Below are 14,612 nucleotides of genomic sequence, written 5' to 3'. Positions count from 1 at the left end.
GTGCCATCTGCTTTCATCTTACTACTTGTCATTGGTTAGATATGGATGGTCCTTGCCATGTCGGAGTGTCCTGGGGGCTTTTACCTATATGTAGTTGGGCCAACTTGATGTATTTTTTAGATGTTCTTAACTCTTTATGTCCCAGTGTGATGTTTGTTACTTTGATTTATGTGAAACAAAGATACATATTTTCGTCTTTATTTGTTCGGTGTGCCAGTGAATATATATGACAGGCCTTTCCTTTTCGTTTTGTTAGCATTTATAAATCATATGTGATTTTCTGGACTTCTTTTTATAGATACTGTCTCTCACAGGTGATGTGTACCTACAATACATACTCCACACTTCTTTGTAGGGGGTAAAACTTGCAGCGTATCAACACTTAGTTTCCCCACTGTATACTTTTGCTTATGTTTTATTGGTAACAAAAACTTGGTTTGCAAGCTTTTTGGGGCTTGTTTTTTGCAGGTTGGGTCACGGAACGGCTGGTCTCTTACCAAGTGTGAACATTGCCTCAACCTGCAAAAAACAAGCCCCAAAAAGCTTGCAAACCAAAGTTTTGTTACCAATCCGGTCTCACGAAAAATCATCCTGGCCAGTACTGCAGTACCGGCCGGAGGATCTTTAGTGCCGCCAAGTTCTGATGCAGGCGCATCCATGCGCGCCCGCATCAGAACTCCCCACTGCACACTATGGAGCGTGCGGCCAGAGCCACATGCTCCATTGTGTAAACTGACAGGGTTTTCTACCGTGCGGCTAGGAATGCTCGCCGGAGTGTATACTATAGGGGACATGTATCAAGCAGTGTACCTTGTGCTCCTTTTTGGCGTATGTGTCATGTGCACAGACCTTTGTCAGATTTGCTTACAGTGTAGCTTGGTGTATGTGTGAATATGACTTGTGGACGTGGTTATTCGTAAGAATTTTCTTAGCCGTGATTTATCATGTGAGAATTTTGAAATATTCGCATTTTCGTTCGCATCTGTATTCCAGTCCCAGGGTAGCGGAACTTTCCTATCCAAGGTCAATTCATGAATACCTGCAGTAAAATGCGCAGCGCCAGGGAAGCTATGACAGGTGATTTATGAACCGACATGCGAATATTCATAAATACTTTACTAGGCTGCAAACATATAAGCCAGTGCACAGTGATAAAAATATTCGCAAAAAAAGGTGCAAATGATAAATGTCCCCCTATGTGCATACACTCCGGCTGGGATTTCCTTAGCCTGCAGCACTACGTAAGTACCACAGAAATCACGGACTTTGTATCAACAGCTGTGATTTCTGCAGAACTTACATAGTGTGAACATAGCCTGAGCTGTAATTCTTATTCATATCATTTTAGGGCAAATGGAAATTTTTTATTATCACGTCTTAGTGTTCTAATTTACTTGTTTTTTTCCCTGAGCGTGCATCCAAATGTGTGAACTGTGTAACATGCCTTACAGTTCTAGTGCGTTCCATACCAGCATTGCTAATTGCACTACTTAATTATACTGTATGTTGTAAAGCTACTTCAGTGCTGTGAATGAGATAATTTCCCCATAATGTCACAAGATTTATGAATGAGCTACAGGAATTACAGCAGCCATACTACACATTGAATATGAATGAGCTGCCTTTTTCTCTCTGTTATCACTTCCCCGTAGGTGAACCAGGCATTCTCCTCTCTGCCAGGCAGGGGGCACCTGGTTTAAAGTGTACCTGTCGTTTAAATTTTTTTTGCAGAAATCAACAGTACAGGCGATTTTAACCCCTTCGGGACCAGGCTTATGTTCGTTTTTGCGTTTTAGTTTTTTTCTCCTTGTGCTTAAAAGGCCATAGCACTTGCATTTTTACACCTACAGACCCACATGAGCCCTTATTTTTTGCGTCACTAATTGTATTTTGCAATGACAGGCTGAATTTTTGCATTTGGTACACTACAAAACCAGAAAAAAATTCAAAGTGTGGTGAAATTGAAAAAAAAAAACGCATTTCTTTTATTTGGGGGGAATGTGTTTTTACGCCATTCGCCCTGGGGTAAAACTGACTTGTTATGCATGTTCCTCAAGTCGTTACGATTAAAACGATATATAACATGTATAACATATTGTATCTGATGGCCTATAAAAAATTCAAACCATTGTTAACAGATATATGTTCTTTAAAATCGCTCCATTCCCAGGCTTGTAGCGCTTTTATCCTTTGGTCTATGGGGCTGTGTCAGGTGTCATTTTTTGCGCCATGATGTGTTCTTTCTATCGGTACCTTGATTGCGCATATACGACTTTTTCATCGCTTTTTATTATTTTTTTTCTAGATTTGATGCGACCAAAAATGCGCAATTTTGCACTTTGGGATTTTTTGGCGCTGACGCCGTTTACTGTGCGAGATCAGGAATGTGATTAATAGTTCGGGCGATTACGCACGCGGCGATACCAAACATGTTTATTTATTTATTTTTATATGTTTACTTTTATTTATAACCTGGGAAAAGGGGGGTGATTCAGACTTTTATTAGGGGAGGGGGCTTTTTACTAATGACAACACTTTATTTATTTTTTTACACATATACTAGAAGCCCCCCTGGGGGATTTCTAGTATATACACTTTGATCTCTCATTGAGATCTTTGCTGTATAGATCAATGAGATCGGCACTCGTTTGCTTTCGGCTGCTGCAGCCGAATACAAACGAGTGCCAAGCCGGGGACGGCGCCATCTTGGACGAGTCCCCGGCCGGAATCAGACAGGGAGATCGCTCCTCCGGGACAACGTCCCGGAGGATCGATCTCCCCCACTAGACACCAGGGAAATACTGTATCCGGTAATCGGATGCAGCTGTCATGTTTGACAGCTGCATCTGATTACTGTATTAGCGGGCACGGCGATCGGACCGTGCCCGCTAATACCGGCGGTCCCGGGCTACAAGCGGCATACGGGACCGCCGCGGTTCAGAGCAGGGTTGCCGCGTGGCCCGCTCTGAACGCCCGCATCCGCGCGAGGACGTACAGTTACGTCCTCGTGCGGGAAAGGGTTAAGAAACTTTGTAATTTGGTTTATTAGCCAAAAAATGCATTTTTATCATGAAAAAGCAGTTTGAAGCTCTCCCCCCTGTCTTCATCATTGTGTATGGAGAGGGAAGGGGTGGAGGGAGATAAGGCACCAAAACAGGACAACAAAGAGTTAATTTACAGCTACATCAACAGGCTATCTCCTCTGACAGTCAGCACTGACCTCTCTGACCTCTGAATACCGTCTTCACACAGGTCCCGCTGTATAATCCTTTGTTCTTATCTCCCTCCTTCCTCCTCCCCCCTCCCCTCTCTATAGAACAGACAGGGTTGTGTCTGATGCAACAAGACACAATTTCCTGATAATAAGCAGTGAATGAGATAGAGGAGGGGGGGGGGGGGGGCTGGGAAAAGTCTTTTTGAATGCAGATAATGGCATATTTGCCTAATAAACCCAATTACAAAGTTTCTTAAAATCGTCTGGACTATTGATTTCTGAAAAAAAAACAACAAAAAAAAAAAAACGACATTGACTCTTTAATGCTAAAGTCTCTCATTGAGATTAATGGGATTTATTACTCGAGCACTCAAGCATTATAATGCTCACTTAACACTAGTAAGGATTAGTGCAGCCCTGCTCTCACTCAATCTATTGTCCTCACCGACTTGGATGATCAACCCTAAATGGTGGACCCCACGTGGGTGACAGAGCCTTACACTAGGATAAGTGCCCAGAAGTTGAAGAGCTAAACCATCGAACTTGGATGCGTAAAGAATAATCGCTCTCATAGAGATGTACAGTATCACTTATGATTATAATAGGCTTATAATAACGTATAATTACATACTAAAAAAAGATTATCCAGGCAATAATAGAAAGTCAATATGACGACATGTCAGACTGTCGTTTTGATAATTAGATATCGACTGTGATCAGGGTCACACTTGTTTGACACACAAGAAAAAAAATTGCAAAATCAGCTTGATACAACATGCATAAAGGAGACCTCCCAGCGTGTTTCTACGTATTTTGACGGTTCGTCAGGGGACGAACATAAATCACTTTGTGAGACCAATTGTCACTGACAGGAAGGTTATATAGTAAGGTTAAGATGTGGAGAGAATCCATACATGGAGAATTGGTTATAATAAGTCAATCTGCGTCAAGCTATCAGCAAGAAAAGCAAAAGCACAATGCAAATGATTGTGCCTCTTACTCTACCCAAATCCCCATAGTAGAAGCTCCGGCCTAGTATAAGAGTATACTGAGGGTGAGAAGAGAAACCTAATGTCCAGAGAGGGATTTTGGATAGAGGTGGGGCCTCTATGCAAGGGCCCTGTGTAAGGGCCCTATTACGTGGGACGGTTATCATGTGGATTATCGTTATATCGTTCAAATTATATCGTTATATCGTTCGTTTGGTGCTGACACCGAAATCATTGTTAATTGTTCGTTTGAATTCCACATTCGTTCATTGTAGTTCGACAATTGTTCACAAATCACTCAATGTAATTCCACATTGTCCCTTCATTTGCTGGGATCAGACGGAGTAATTGATCATAGTAATGCTGCGTTTACACAGAGCGATTATCGTTATAAGTTTCGCCATAATGATCACATTTGAGCGATAATCGGCTCGTGTAGACACAACGAACGATCAAGCGATGAGCAAGAACTCGTTCATTTTGATCTGTTCTCAAATGTTCTCAAATCGTTGTTGGTCGTTCGCTAAAAATTCGCAGATCGCTTTGTGTAAACAGTCAGATTCACCCTATGTGTGAGATGGACTTCAGCGATCTTAAAATGATCGCAATAACAATTTTTTAACCCTTTGAGGACCAGGCCCAAAATGACCCAGTGGACCGCGCAAATTTTCATTTTTGTGTTTTCGTTTTCCCCTCCTCCCCTTCTAAGAGCTCTAGCACTCTCAGTTTTCTATCTACAGGCCATGTAAGTGCTTGTTTTTTACAGGAATAGTTGTACTTCGAAATGGAATTTTTCATTTTACCATAACATGTATGATGGAACACCAAACTTAATATTTATGAAGATATAAATAGGTAAAATCGTAAAAAAGAATGTAATATGGTAACGTTTGGGGGGTTCCTGTGTCTACGTAATGCACTATATGGTAACAGCGACATGATACTATTACTCTATAGGTCAGTCCGAACACAACCATATGCAGGTTACACAGATTCTCTAATGTTATATATATTTTTTTAATGAAATCCTTTTTAAAATATTTAAAATGGGCCTATTGTGACTCTTATAACGGTTTTTCACCTACGGGGCTGTTGCGGTGTCATTATTTTTCCGCCATGATCTCTAGTTTTTATTAATACCATATTTGTGAAGATTGGACGTTATGATAGCTTTTTATAAATTTTTTTAATATATAATGTAACAAAAAATCGGTAATACTGGCGCTATTTTCCCTCTTTTCGTTTACGCCGTTCATTGTTAGTGATGACGATTGTTATATTTTAATAGATCAGACAATTACGCACACTACAGTATATTATATGTTTATTTATTTTTATATGTATAATTTATATAATAGGAAAGGGAGGTGATTTCAACTTTTATTGGGGGAGGGGCTTTGGGGTATTTATTTATTTTTATTCATTTCATTTTTACTTTTTTTTTTTTTACACATTTTAAGTCCCATTGAGGGACTTTTACATACTGTACAATTATTAGATTATACACACTGATCATTGATCAGTGTGATAGGCGATCTGCTCTTTGAGCCTGCCTTTGGTAGACTTAATCATCAGATCGCCGAACAGACCACACGGAGGCAGGTGAGAGACCTCCGGCGGTCAATTAAAATGATTGGGACCCCCGCAGTAACGGCCGTACTTTGTACAGAGTCGAACACTGCCTATTCTTCTATGGGATCCCGGCCGGAGCGTATACACTTAGTATACGCTCCGGACGGGATCCCATGCGGCTCCGCAAACAACTGACATGTCAGTTTTCTGCGGCCGCAATTCAGTGAACAGCGGCTGCAGAAAGCTCTGTCAGTTCACACAATGAAGTGAGCTGCTATGGTTGCTCGCTCCACAGTGTGCTATGAGAGTTCTAAAACGGGCGCACGCTGATGCGCCCGCATCAGAACACTGCGGCAGGAAAGATCATCCTGCAGTACCGGCCGGGATGATCTTTGCAGAGAACGGCAGTTCCTTCACGTAACTAACGACTATCGCTCTGTGTAATATGGTAAACGAATTCAAGTTAACGTTAAACGATTTGCAATCATTAATCGTTAAAAATCGATTTGTCTAATAGGACCCTAACACCCCTACACAGTCTATTAATTTGAACCCTCCCTGGAAATACCTGGTTGACCCTACCTATCTAATGGCAGAGCTCTCGGCCTATAAAAGGTGATACTGTGCTGGAACCTGTCCCTTAAAATCCCTAGTTTGGATAGAGACTATCCACAAAGAGGTGTAAGGGAAGACAGGAAAACTTAAAGGGGTACTCCAGAGAAAAAATTAAAATCCGCTGGTGTTTAAAAGATATACAGGAGAGGTTTTCTATGGGAATTTGCTACTGCCTCTGTACAGTTCCTGACATGGACTGTGTCAGACTGGAGAGAATACACCACTTCCTGCAGCTCATACAGCAGCTGATAAGTACAGGAAGACTGGAGATTTTTTAATAGAAGTAAATTACACATCTCTTGCACTTTCTGGCACAAGTTCATTTGAAAGAAATGTTTTGTTGTGTTTTTTTTCTTTTGGGGAACTACCCCTTTAATGATTAGTTATATAAACATCATAAAACATGCAGCATAAGGAAACTTTTTCTCTTTGGTAACAGACATACTTGTCCTGGAATGTTTTGGCAGCGAATGGACGGACAGATGTTCCACAGATTGGATAAGGGTTTGATAAGAGAGCTTGTATGATTGTAGAGAGTAAGACGCATGCTGTATACTGTTCTCAGCAGGTTACTATGTGTGAACACGCCATGAGAAAGTCATTTCCATGTCCTGTCTAGGAGTGCCACTGGTACCAGTTACTGTCAGGAGGACCATGGGTTAAATCTAGGACACTATTAGAGAAACCTAGTAGATAATCACAGATACTCTCCTGCTCGCTCTTCTTCCAGTCCCTCATACGGTCCAGTCCAGTCCAGCGTTGGGACATAGCATAGTGTCCATTGGTGCTGCCATAAGTGTGGTCTGGGGTCTAGGAACTCTTTCTTGTTTGTGTCTCTATTCTTGTAGTAATTTAGATTGTGTCTCAGCTTATTTGGCCTAGCATCATCCGTGTGGTCCTGCCGTGACCTGGGGTGCTGGAGGGTAGTATACAGTAGGTGGGATGGGGTTCAGTTGGACACTTGTCATGGTGGCCAGGAGTGGTATGACCCACTCCTGGACACACGGGTAGCCCAAGTGTAGGTGCAGGTGCGGCGACACAAAAATAGTCCAGTACTTAGGAAAACTTCAGTGCAATACAAAAATAATATGGTAGTGTACTCAGCAGGTGCAGGAGACAGAGGTGTAGAGGAGTAGAAAGGATTAGTACAGGTGTAGGGACCGTCCTGGAGGCCTTGTCCAATCAGTACTGTACTCTGACAGGATTGTAGTGTTCAAGAGTATAGAAGAATACTGGTACTCACGTTTAGCTACTTGACTATTGCCTGACCATTGCAGCAAGAGCCCCAGGATAGCCCCTCCCAGGATAGCCCCTCCCAGGATAGCCATGCATGAGTCAGTAAGATACTTCAGCTGTTCTTTGTCTTACTAGGGATCAGTTCCTTGCTGTGGTAACTGTCCTGAGAATACTGGAGAAGGATTTCTGACATGAACAAGGTGTACCCTAGAGGAAGTTTACCCCTCCTGAAGGTTAAAACATCTAGTGGGGAAAAACATAACCAGCACCTTCATCCCCTTTGTGGGATACCTTACAGAGGCACTTTACCCAGGTGGTATAAAACTGTACCAACCGTCCTGGGAGACTACAGTTATAAATAGATTAATGTGCGGCAAAGGCTCGGCAGATGGTGTGATGCCTGGCCTGCTGATCTGGGTAGCTTTGGTGATGTTGCGGCAGCTAGGTGGGTGTGAGTCACTGGGGCACTTGTCACGGTAGCCTGGAGTGGTGAGTGGTGGGGCTGTGTGTGCAGGAGAGAAGAGCAGGAGGATAGGACCAAAAAAAGAGGGAAAACAGACCTGCATCTGTGACAGGAGGAAAACAACTATGTGACATATACAGTTTAAGGGTAGCTTCACACGTACCGGATCCGCAGCGGATATCACGCTGCGAGTTTGCAGCGAAATCCGCTGCGGATCCAGTAGTGTGAAGCTGAATGGGTCCCATACATGCAGCAGATCTGCTGGGTGTATGGGACCCGGCCCCTTTAACCCCCCCGCCGCCAGCCACAAGCAGCCCCGGCCCCAAGCATTCATTACCTGCTTGGCGCAGCGGCTGTGTGTGAAGCTCTCACCTCCCCTGGCTCCCCATCAGCCAATCAGGTAGCTGAATGGGACCCATTCAGCTTCACACTACAGGATCCGCAGCAGATTTCGCTGCAAACTCGCAGCGTGAAATCTGCTGCGGATCCAGTATGTGTGAAGCTACTCTAACCCAACGTTTCCTTCAGCTGTGCATAGAACAAGGCATACAAAAACCACAGTAGTGACACCTAGTGGGGAAAACGCAGAACACCTCTGACCATATCCCACTGTGAGAACCTGAACCGAGTTACTTTACCCAGGTGCAATAACAAGTTAGTGGCACACCTGTACTGGGACACTACACATGATAAATTTGGGGGGATTGAACCCTTCTCTTGACCCTTCTCTGTAATGATGAGGGGCAAAAACCCTAAAACAGCTTTCTGCAGATGGGTAATTTCTCCTTTTAGAGAGGTTTCTGGCTTGGCTTAATTCTCCAGCAATGTTCTAAGGCTTCTTATTGATGTCACGTGGTGTCATAGAGCTGCTTTGCATATCCTTCTTCCAAGTACTCACCCTTGACCTGCCTTGTAGTCACGGACTGATGTGGCCACTTTAGGTGCCATCTTAGACTCCCAAGAAGCCCATAGCAATACATAGGGGCTGGTAATACTTCTTGTTCTTCTTGGGCTCCCTCTAAGAACCAGGTACCTATCCAGGTTACCCCTGTTATCGGCTACATGGCATGGCTGGGCTTCACACCAGAGAACAGTCACTATGGCTTAGTTGTACGACACACACTGAAGACCCCAATATCAATAATTCTAATAATAAAGCATTGTCTATGTGTATATGGCAGTTTCCTATTCCCATCCTGATAATTAAATGTTGGCTCACAGTCTTATAAGGGGTTAACCAGGCAACAGAGCATGGACTCTCCTACAGGAGACCTGACCTGCATAGAGATGCACTATATATTAAATTATAAATACAATTATAAGTGAAAGGAACCTATTAAATAGAAATGGAATTACAGTGACTGAAGAATACCTGATAACTTGAGCGGAAACATTGGAAAGTCTATAGGACCTCCGTGTGGCTAAAATGATTGAGTTCTTGTTCTTCTTACAATTCTAATTGACAGCCCCGGGACGTTTTAGGTTTTTACTGAATCTGAAGAATTTAATTAACACAATTATATAGTGCAGCATATAGAGAGCCCAGTTATAGAAGGAATATACATCCAATCTGCTTCCATTATTTCACGCAATATAAACAATGTACAAAACAGCATCAGATACTGAACTGAACACCATAGCCAATGATGGCGTACACAGTGAATAGTCTAATATTATCTGGTTGGTAACTCAGGATCAGTACAGGATAAGTAATGTAATGTATGTACACAGTGACCCCACCAGCAGAATAGTGAGTGCAGCTCTGGAGTATAATACAGGATGTAACTAAGGATCAGTACAGGATAAGTAATGTAATGTATGTACACAGTGACCCCACCAGCAGAATAGTGAGTGCAGCTCTGGAGTATAATACAGGATGTAACTAAGGATCAGTACAGGATAGGTGATATAATTTAATTTTCTGTTATATTGCTTCAGTTATGGTCTTGACTACATTGACATGTTGGTTTTGTTCACAGGCACGAATGACACGTAAAAAGAATGGCAACCAACAAAAGCGTCTTCGACGGTGAGGGCATTCTTCCATTATTCAACAGGGGAGGAGATCTATTTGAATCTAAGCTTTCTAAGGAAGCGGATATTATTGCTGGATTATACCTACTGGTCATTGGTAAGTGTGCTGTCTGGTAGCTCTATGCACTGTACAGGCTCATAAGCACAATATAGATTAAGGGTATATTCACACGGACGGGCTCGCAGCGAGATTCTAGCTGCGAGCCCGGCAGGTCCTGGCAGTTCCCATACACTACATACTTGCTGCGGTCTAAACAACCGCAGCGAGTATGTAATTCTGCCGCCCTTAACCCCTTCTGCTCCCGGCCGGCTCCCCCGCTGTAAGCATACTTTACCTGTCCTCGCTGCACGGGTCCGGCGTCCTGCTCTCCCGTCCGGCCAATTAGTGTGTTGCCCAGCCGCAGCCACTGATTGGCCGGACGGGAGAGCAGGACGCCGGACCCGTGCAGCAAGGACAGGTAAAGTATGCTTACAGCGGGGGAGCCGGGCGGGAGCAGAAGGGGTTAAGGGCGGCAGAATTACATACTCGCTGCGGTCGTTTAGACCGCAGCAAGTATGTAGTGTATGGGAACTGCCAGGAGCTGCCGGGCTCGCAGCGAGAATCTCGCTGCAAGCCCGTCCGTGTGAATATACCCTAAAGGGCTTATCCAGTGCTACAAAAACATGGCCACTTTCTTTCAAAGACAACACGACTCTTGTCTCCAGTTCAGGTGCGGTTTGCAATTAAGCTCCATTCACTTCAATGGAACTGAGCAGCAAAACCCCGCCCAAGCTGGAGACAAGAGTGGGGCTGTCTCTGGAAGAAAGTGGCCATGTTTTTGTAGTGCTGGATAACCCCTTTAAGGAATTTTGGAGGGAAATGTTGAGCTATAGACACACCATGATAGAAGTTACAATTCAATACATTTCAATCACGTTGCTTATAAGGGAGTGAGTCTGAGTGAGTAAAGTGGGCCTTTCCTTGCAGTTCCTCACCTCGCCACACGGTGTGCTGTTCATTTGAAACATGTCCAATGTTTATCATAGAGCGCCATAACAATTTTTTATAGATGTTAAACTTCTATAAAAGACAATTGTTTGTGAATTCTCATCATTTATTCTATTAAATCCTTTCGGTTATTTTTATATTTTTTTTAAGATGTTGTTCTGCCAGAGGCTTAAAGTTTTATTTACGACTTTCATCCGGTTGGCGAGAGGCGGCACGTTGGATATGGTGTCAGTGGGCTCTCACTGTTACTTTGGCCTATACATATATATATATATATATTTATAGTCGGTCATAAAATAACATGTCTGAAATAAATTTTCCTCCAGGGATTCCTGGCTGGATAGTTGGATGCGGTTGGATGCGGATATTGCAAAGATGATTAAAAGTTGTGTATCAGCCTTCCCTGGATACAAAGGGGGTGGAATGTACCGGCTGCCATGTAATACAATGGTATCTCAAGTTCTAATAAGAATTGGTTCCAGGGTGACCAATGTAAATATACAATGAAAATATTGTATATAAAGACCGACACTTTATGAAAAATTGGTTGTGAACCCCCAAATTGTCAATAAGCGGGAATAAATGATAAAACACATAAAAAGTAAGTATAAAAGCCAGAAAGAATAGAGAAATGTAATACCCACTGTAATGAAGGGAGTCAATTTTGTCAAAAATATTGCAATGTGAGACCATTGTAACGTGGTGGTCAACTGTATGATAGTGTCGGAATTAGAGATGAGCAAACTTTTCAGAAGTTCTATTCGGCAGGTTCACCAAACTTTGAAGCAAAGTTCGGATTAATCAGAACTTAGCCTTGAACTGCACAAAAAAGAGCATGTTTTTGTTCCAATGTTGCTGTCAGAAACGAAAAAAAAAAGAAAAAAGCAACATTTAAATGCAAATATGCTGTGATAAGAAGATATATACAAAAGAAGCTGGCGGGGGAGAAAGCAACAATAATAATAATAATAATAATAATACAAATCTAACATACAGAAATTTTACTTTATGCAGTGGCTTAATCCCCTAAAATAATATAAATTACAGATGATATAACTAAAGATGAGCGAACCGAACTTTACAAACTGAGATTAGTTACCAATAGAGATGGGCGAATTTACAGTAATTATGACGCTAAACGCTCTATTATCTCGGCAATCCGCTCATCAGCCGGCTGCCTTATAACTCACTTCCACACTGTGCCGCTCTTCTTCCAAGTGCTGGGAAAAGCTGGATCTGGTCTAACTAATCTTGGTTTGTAAAGTTCAGTTTGCTCATCTCTAGTTGTATCATTAATTTGGTAAAGTAAATTCTTTTTTTACAATGTATATATAGATCTGATTGGGAGACCTGGAGTAATGATTGTGTTTTTTTCCCCATTTTATAGAGTTGATTGCCTCTAATTCCTTTAGCGAGGGGAGTCTTGCTCAGGTTTTGAGACTGGGACCAGTGACCCTATAACACCCACGTCTGCTTCTTTGGGTATCTATGGTCTTATAGAAGTGGAATCTTGCATCAACTCAATTATGTGCAGTAGTAGAAGTGGAAAAAGGAAACTTATATAATACATCTTATCAGAGAAAATGCTTCTTTCCTCTGCCCCAATCTACTACTGCCATTCACCCTGAAAAACAGCTCAATTCTGTCTTGTGTTTACAAGACAGACCTGTAGCTCCATGTGAGATCATATTACAAGCTGTCAATACAAGTCTATGAAGAGGGGAGGGGAAAAAGGAGATGCAAAGTGGAGTGAAGAAGCCCCCCAAAAATACACAGAGAAACTGCAAAGAATTTACTACACCAATGTTAGCTGTGTGTAAGAGATCTCACTCTGGGGATTTAGCCACAGTTTAGTTTGTTCACTGCTGCTCTATAATGTCCCCAATGCTGTTATGGCTTCTTAGGGTAAGACATGGAAGAGCAGGATTCCCTCTCCTGAAAATTAAAACATATATATACAGTCATACATATGTGATATATAAAGTCATACATATGTGAGACATATAGAGAGAGCTTGCAAATCTCTAGGGAAGCAATAAATAGAATCAAGATTTATGCAGTTATATTTATATCAGATCGTTCATTTAAGCCTCGTGGGCCCAAGGCTTCTGTCTTTATGATCAGTTCCATTTCTTTACGTAGCAGTAAATTGTGTTGATCCCCACCGTGTCCTGATGGTTCGACTCTATACAGCCCCATAAATTTCATTTGTGATGTGTCACCTGAGTGTTCTGTTCTCATATGGTTTATAAGTCGTGGGCAACCCTTGCCTGTTCTGACCGATCTTTGATGCTCCACAAATCTTTTGCACATGGGTCTAATCGTTTTCCCTATGTAGAATAAACCACAGCCACATATTATTGCATAAACTACATAGGGTGTTCTGCATGTAATAAAGCCTTTTACTTTGATTTCTGAACCTCCTAAACATATCCATTTCACATTATATAAATGGGCACAGTGATTGCAGTGTCCACATCTGTGATTCCCTGACATGGGTTGTTTATTGAACCAGTTCACACTTGGCGTTTTTTTTATCTTTCTCTATTCGTCCCCGGACCAACTGATCTCGTAGATTCGTACACCTTTTGAACGTTACCAAAGGTCGCTCTTGTGTGAACCGGTTCAGTATATCATCTTTTTGTAGAATATGCCAGTTTTTATTTAAAGCTGTACAGACTATTTGGTTCATCGGACTATGCTAGAAACTGAACACACATCTATGCTGTTTTTTGTTTCTAGAAGACTTGCACATAAGTTGATGTCTAGTGAGATTTCTTGCTTTTTCAAGGGCCCTATTCACACAGTCTGAGGGGTAGCCCCTGGCAATGAGTCTGTCACTTAGTTCTTTTGCCTGTATCTCAAAGTGTGCATCTGTGTTATTGATTCTTCTGATGCGGACAAATTGCCCATACGGTACCGCATCCTTGACGTGTCTAGGGTGGTAGCTATCGTATCGCAGCAATGAATAAGTAGCTGTAGGCTTTCTATAACCGCTGATACGGAGCGAATTGTCCACCACCTCTAGGCTAACGTCAAGGAATTCCAATCTATGACCTCCAAATACATGAGTGAAGCGCATATTGTGAGAGTTATTATTCATATAATCTAGAAATTGTAGAAAACACGATTTATCACCAGACCAGACTATCAAGATGTCGTCTATATATCTCAAAAATAGAGATATATAGGCTGCAAAGGCCTTTCACATTGAAAACTTTTTCATCTTCTAATTCGGCCCAAAAAATATTTGAAAAAGTGGGGGCTACCGGAGTACCCATCGCAGTTCCACCTCGCTGGCAGTACCACTTGCCAGCGAACTGGAATGAGTTATGGGATAAAACAAAATGAAGTAAATCTGCCATATAGTCCACAAAAACCGCATTGTGTGAATCCGATTTGAGCAATCGATGTCGCACTGCCTGTACACCCGCATCCTGAGGGCTCTCGACATCAATGCTAACTAATGAAAAAGAGGGGTCCCACGGAAACATCTCCAGA

At 42.3% G+C, this 14,612-nt stretch overlaps 1 protein-coding gene across 2 annotated transcripts in view; it reads left to right on the top strand.

Moving 5' to 3' along the window:
• OPN5 (opsin 5) overlaps positions 1 to 14,612 on the top strand; it is a 53,899-nt gene that overhangs the window by 17,240 nt on the left and 22,047 nt on the right. For both annotated transcript variants that reach the window (XM_069974006.1, XM_069974007.1), the window contains exon 2: positions 10,069 to 10,220. In XM_069974006.1, the coding sequence (XP_069830107.1) occupies positions 10,091 to 10,220 (130 nt within the window). In that variant the 5' untranslated portion in view covers positions 10,069 to 10,090. The remainder of the gene's footprint in view (positions 1 to 10,068; positions 10,221 to 14,612) is intronic.

Source organism: Dendropsophus ebraccatus, chromosome 6, assembly GCF_027789765.1.
Source record: "Dendropsophus ebraccatus isolate aDenEbr1 chromosome 6, aDenEbr1.pat, whole genome shotgun sequence".
NCBI classification, from domain to species: domain Eukaryota; kingdom Metazoa; phylum Chordata; class Amphibia; order Anura; family Hylidae; genus Dendropsophus; species Dendropsophus ebraccatus.
The sequence above is the reverse complement of the archived record's forward strand: the minus strand, read 5'-3'. Positions and strand labels throughout refer to the sequence as shown.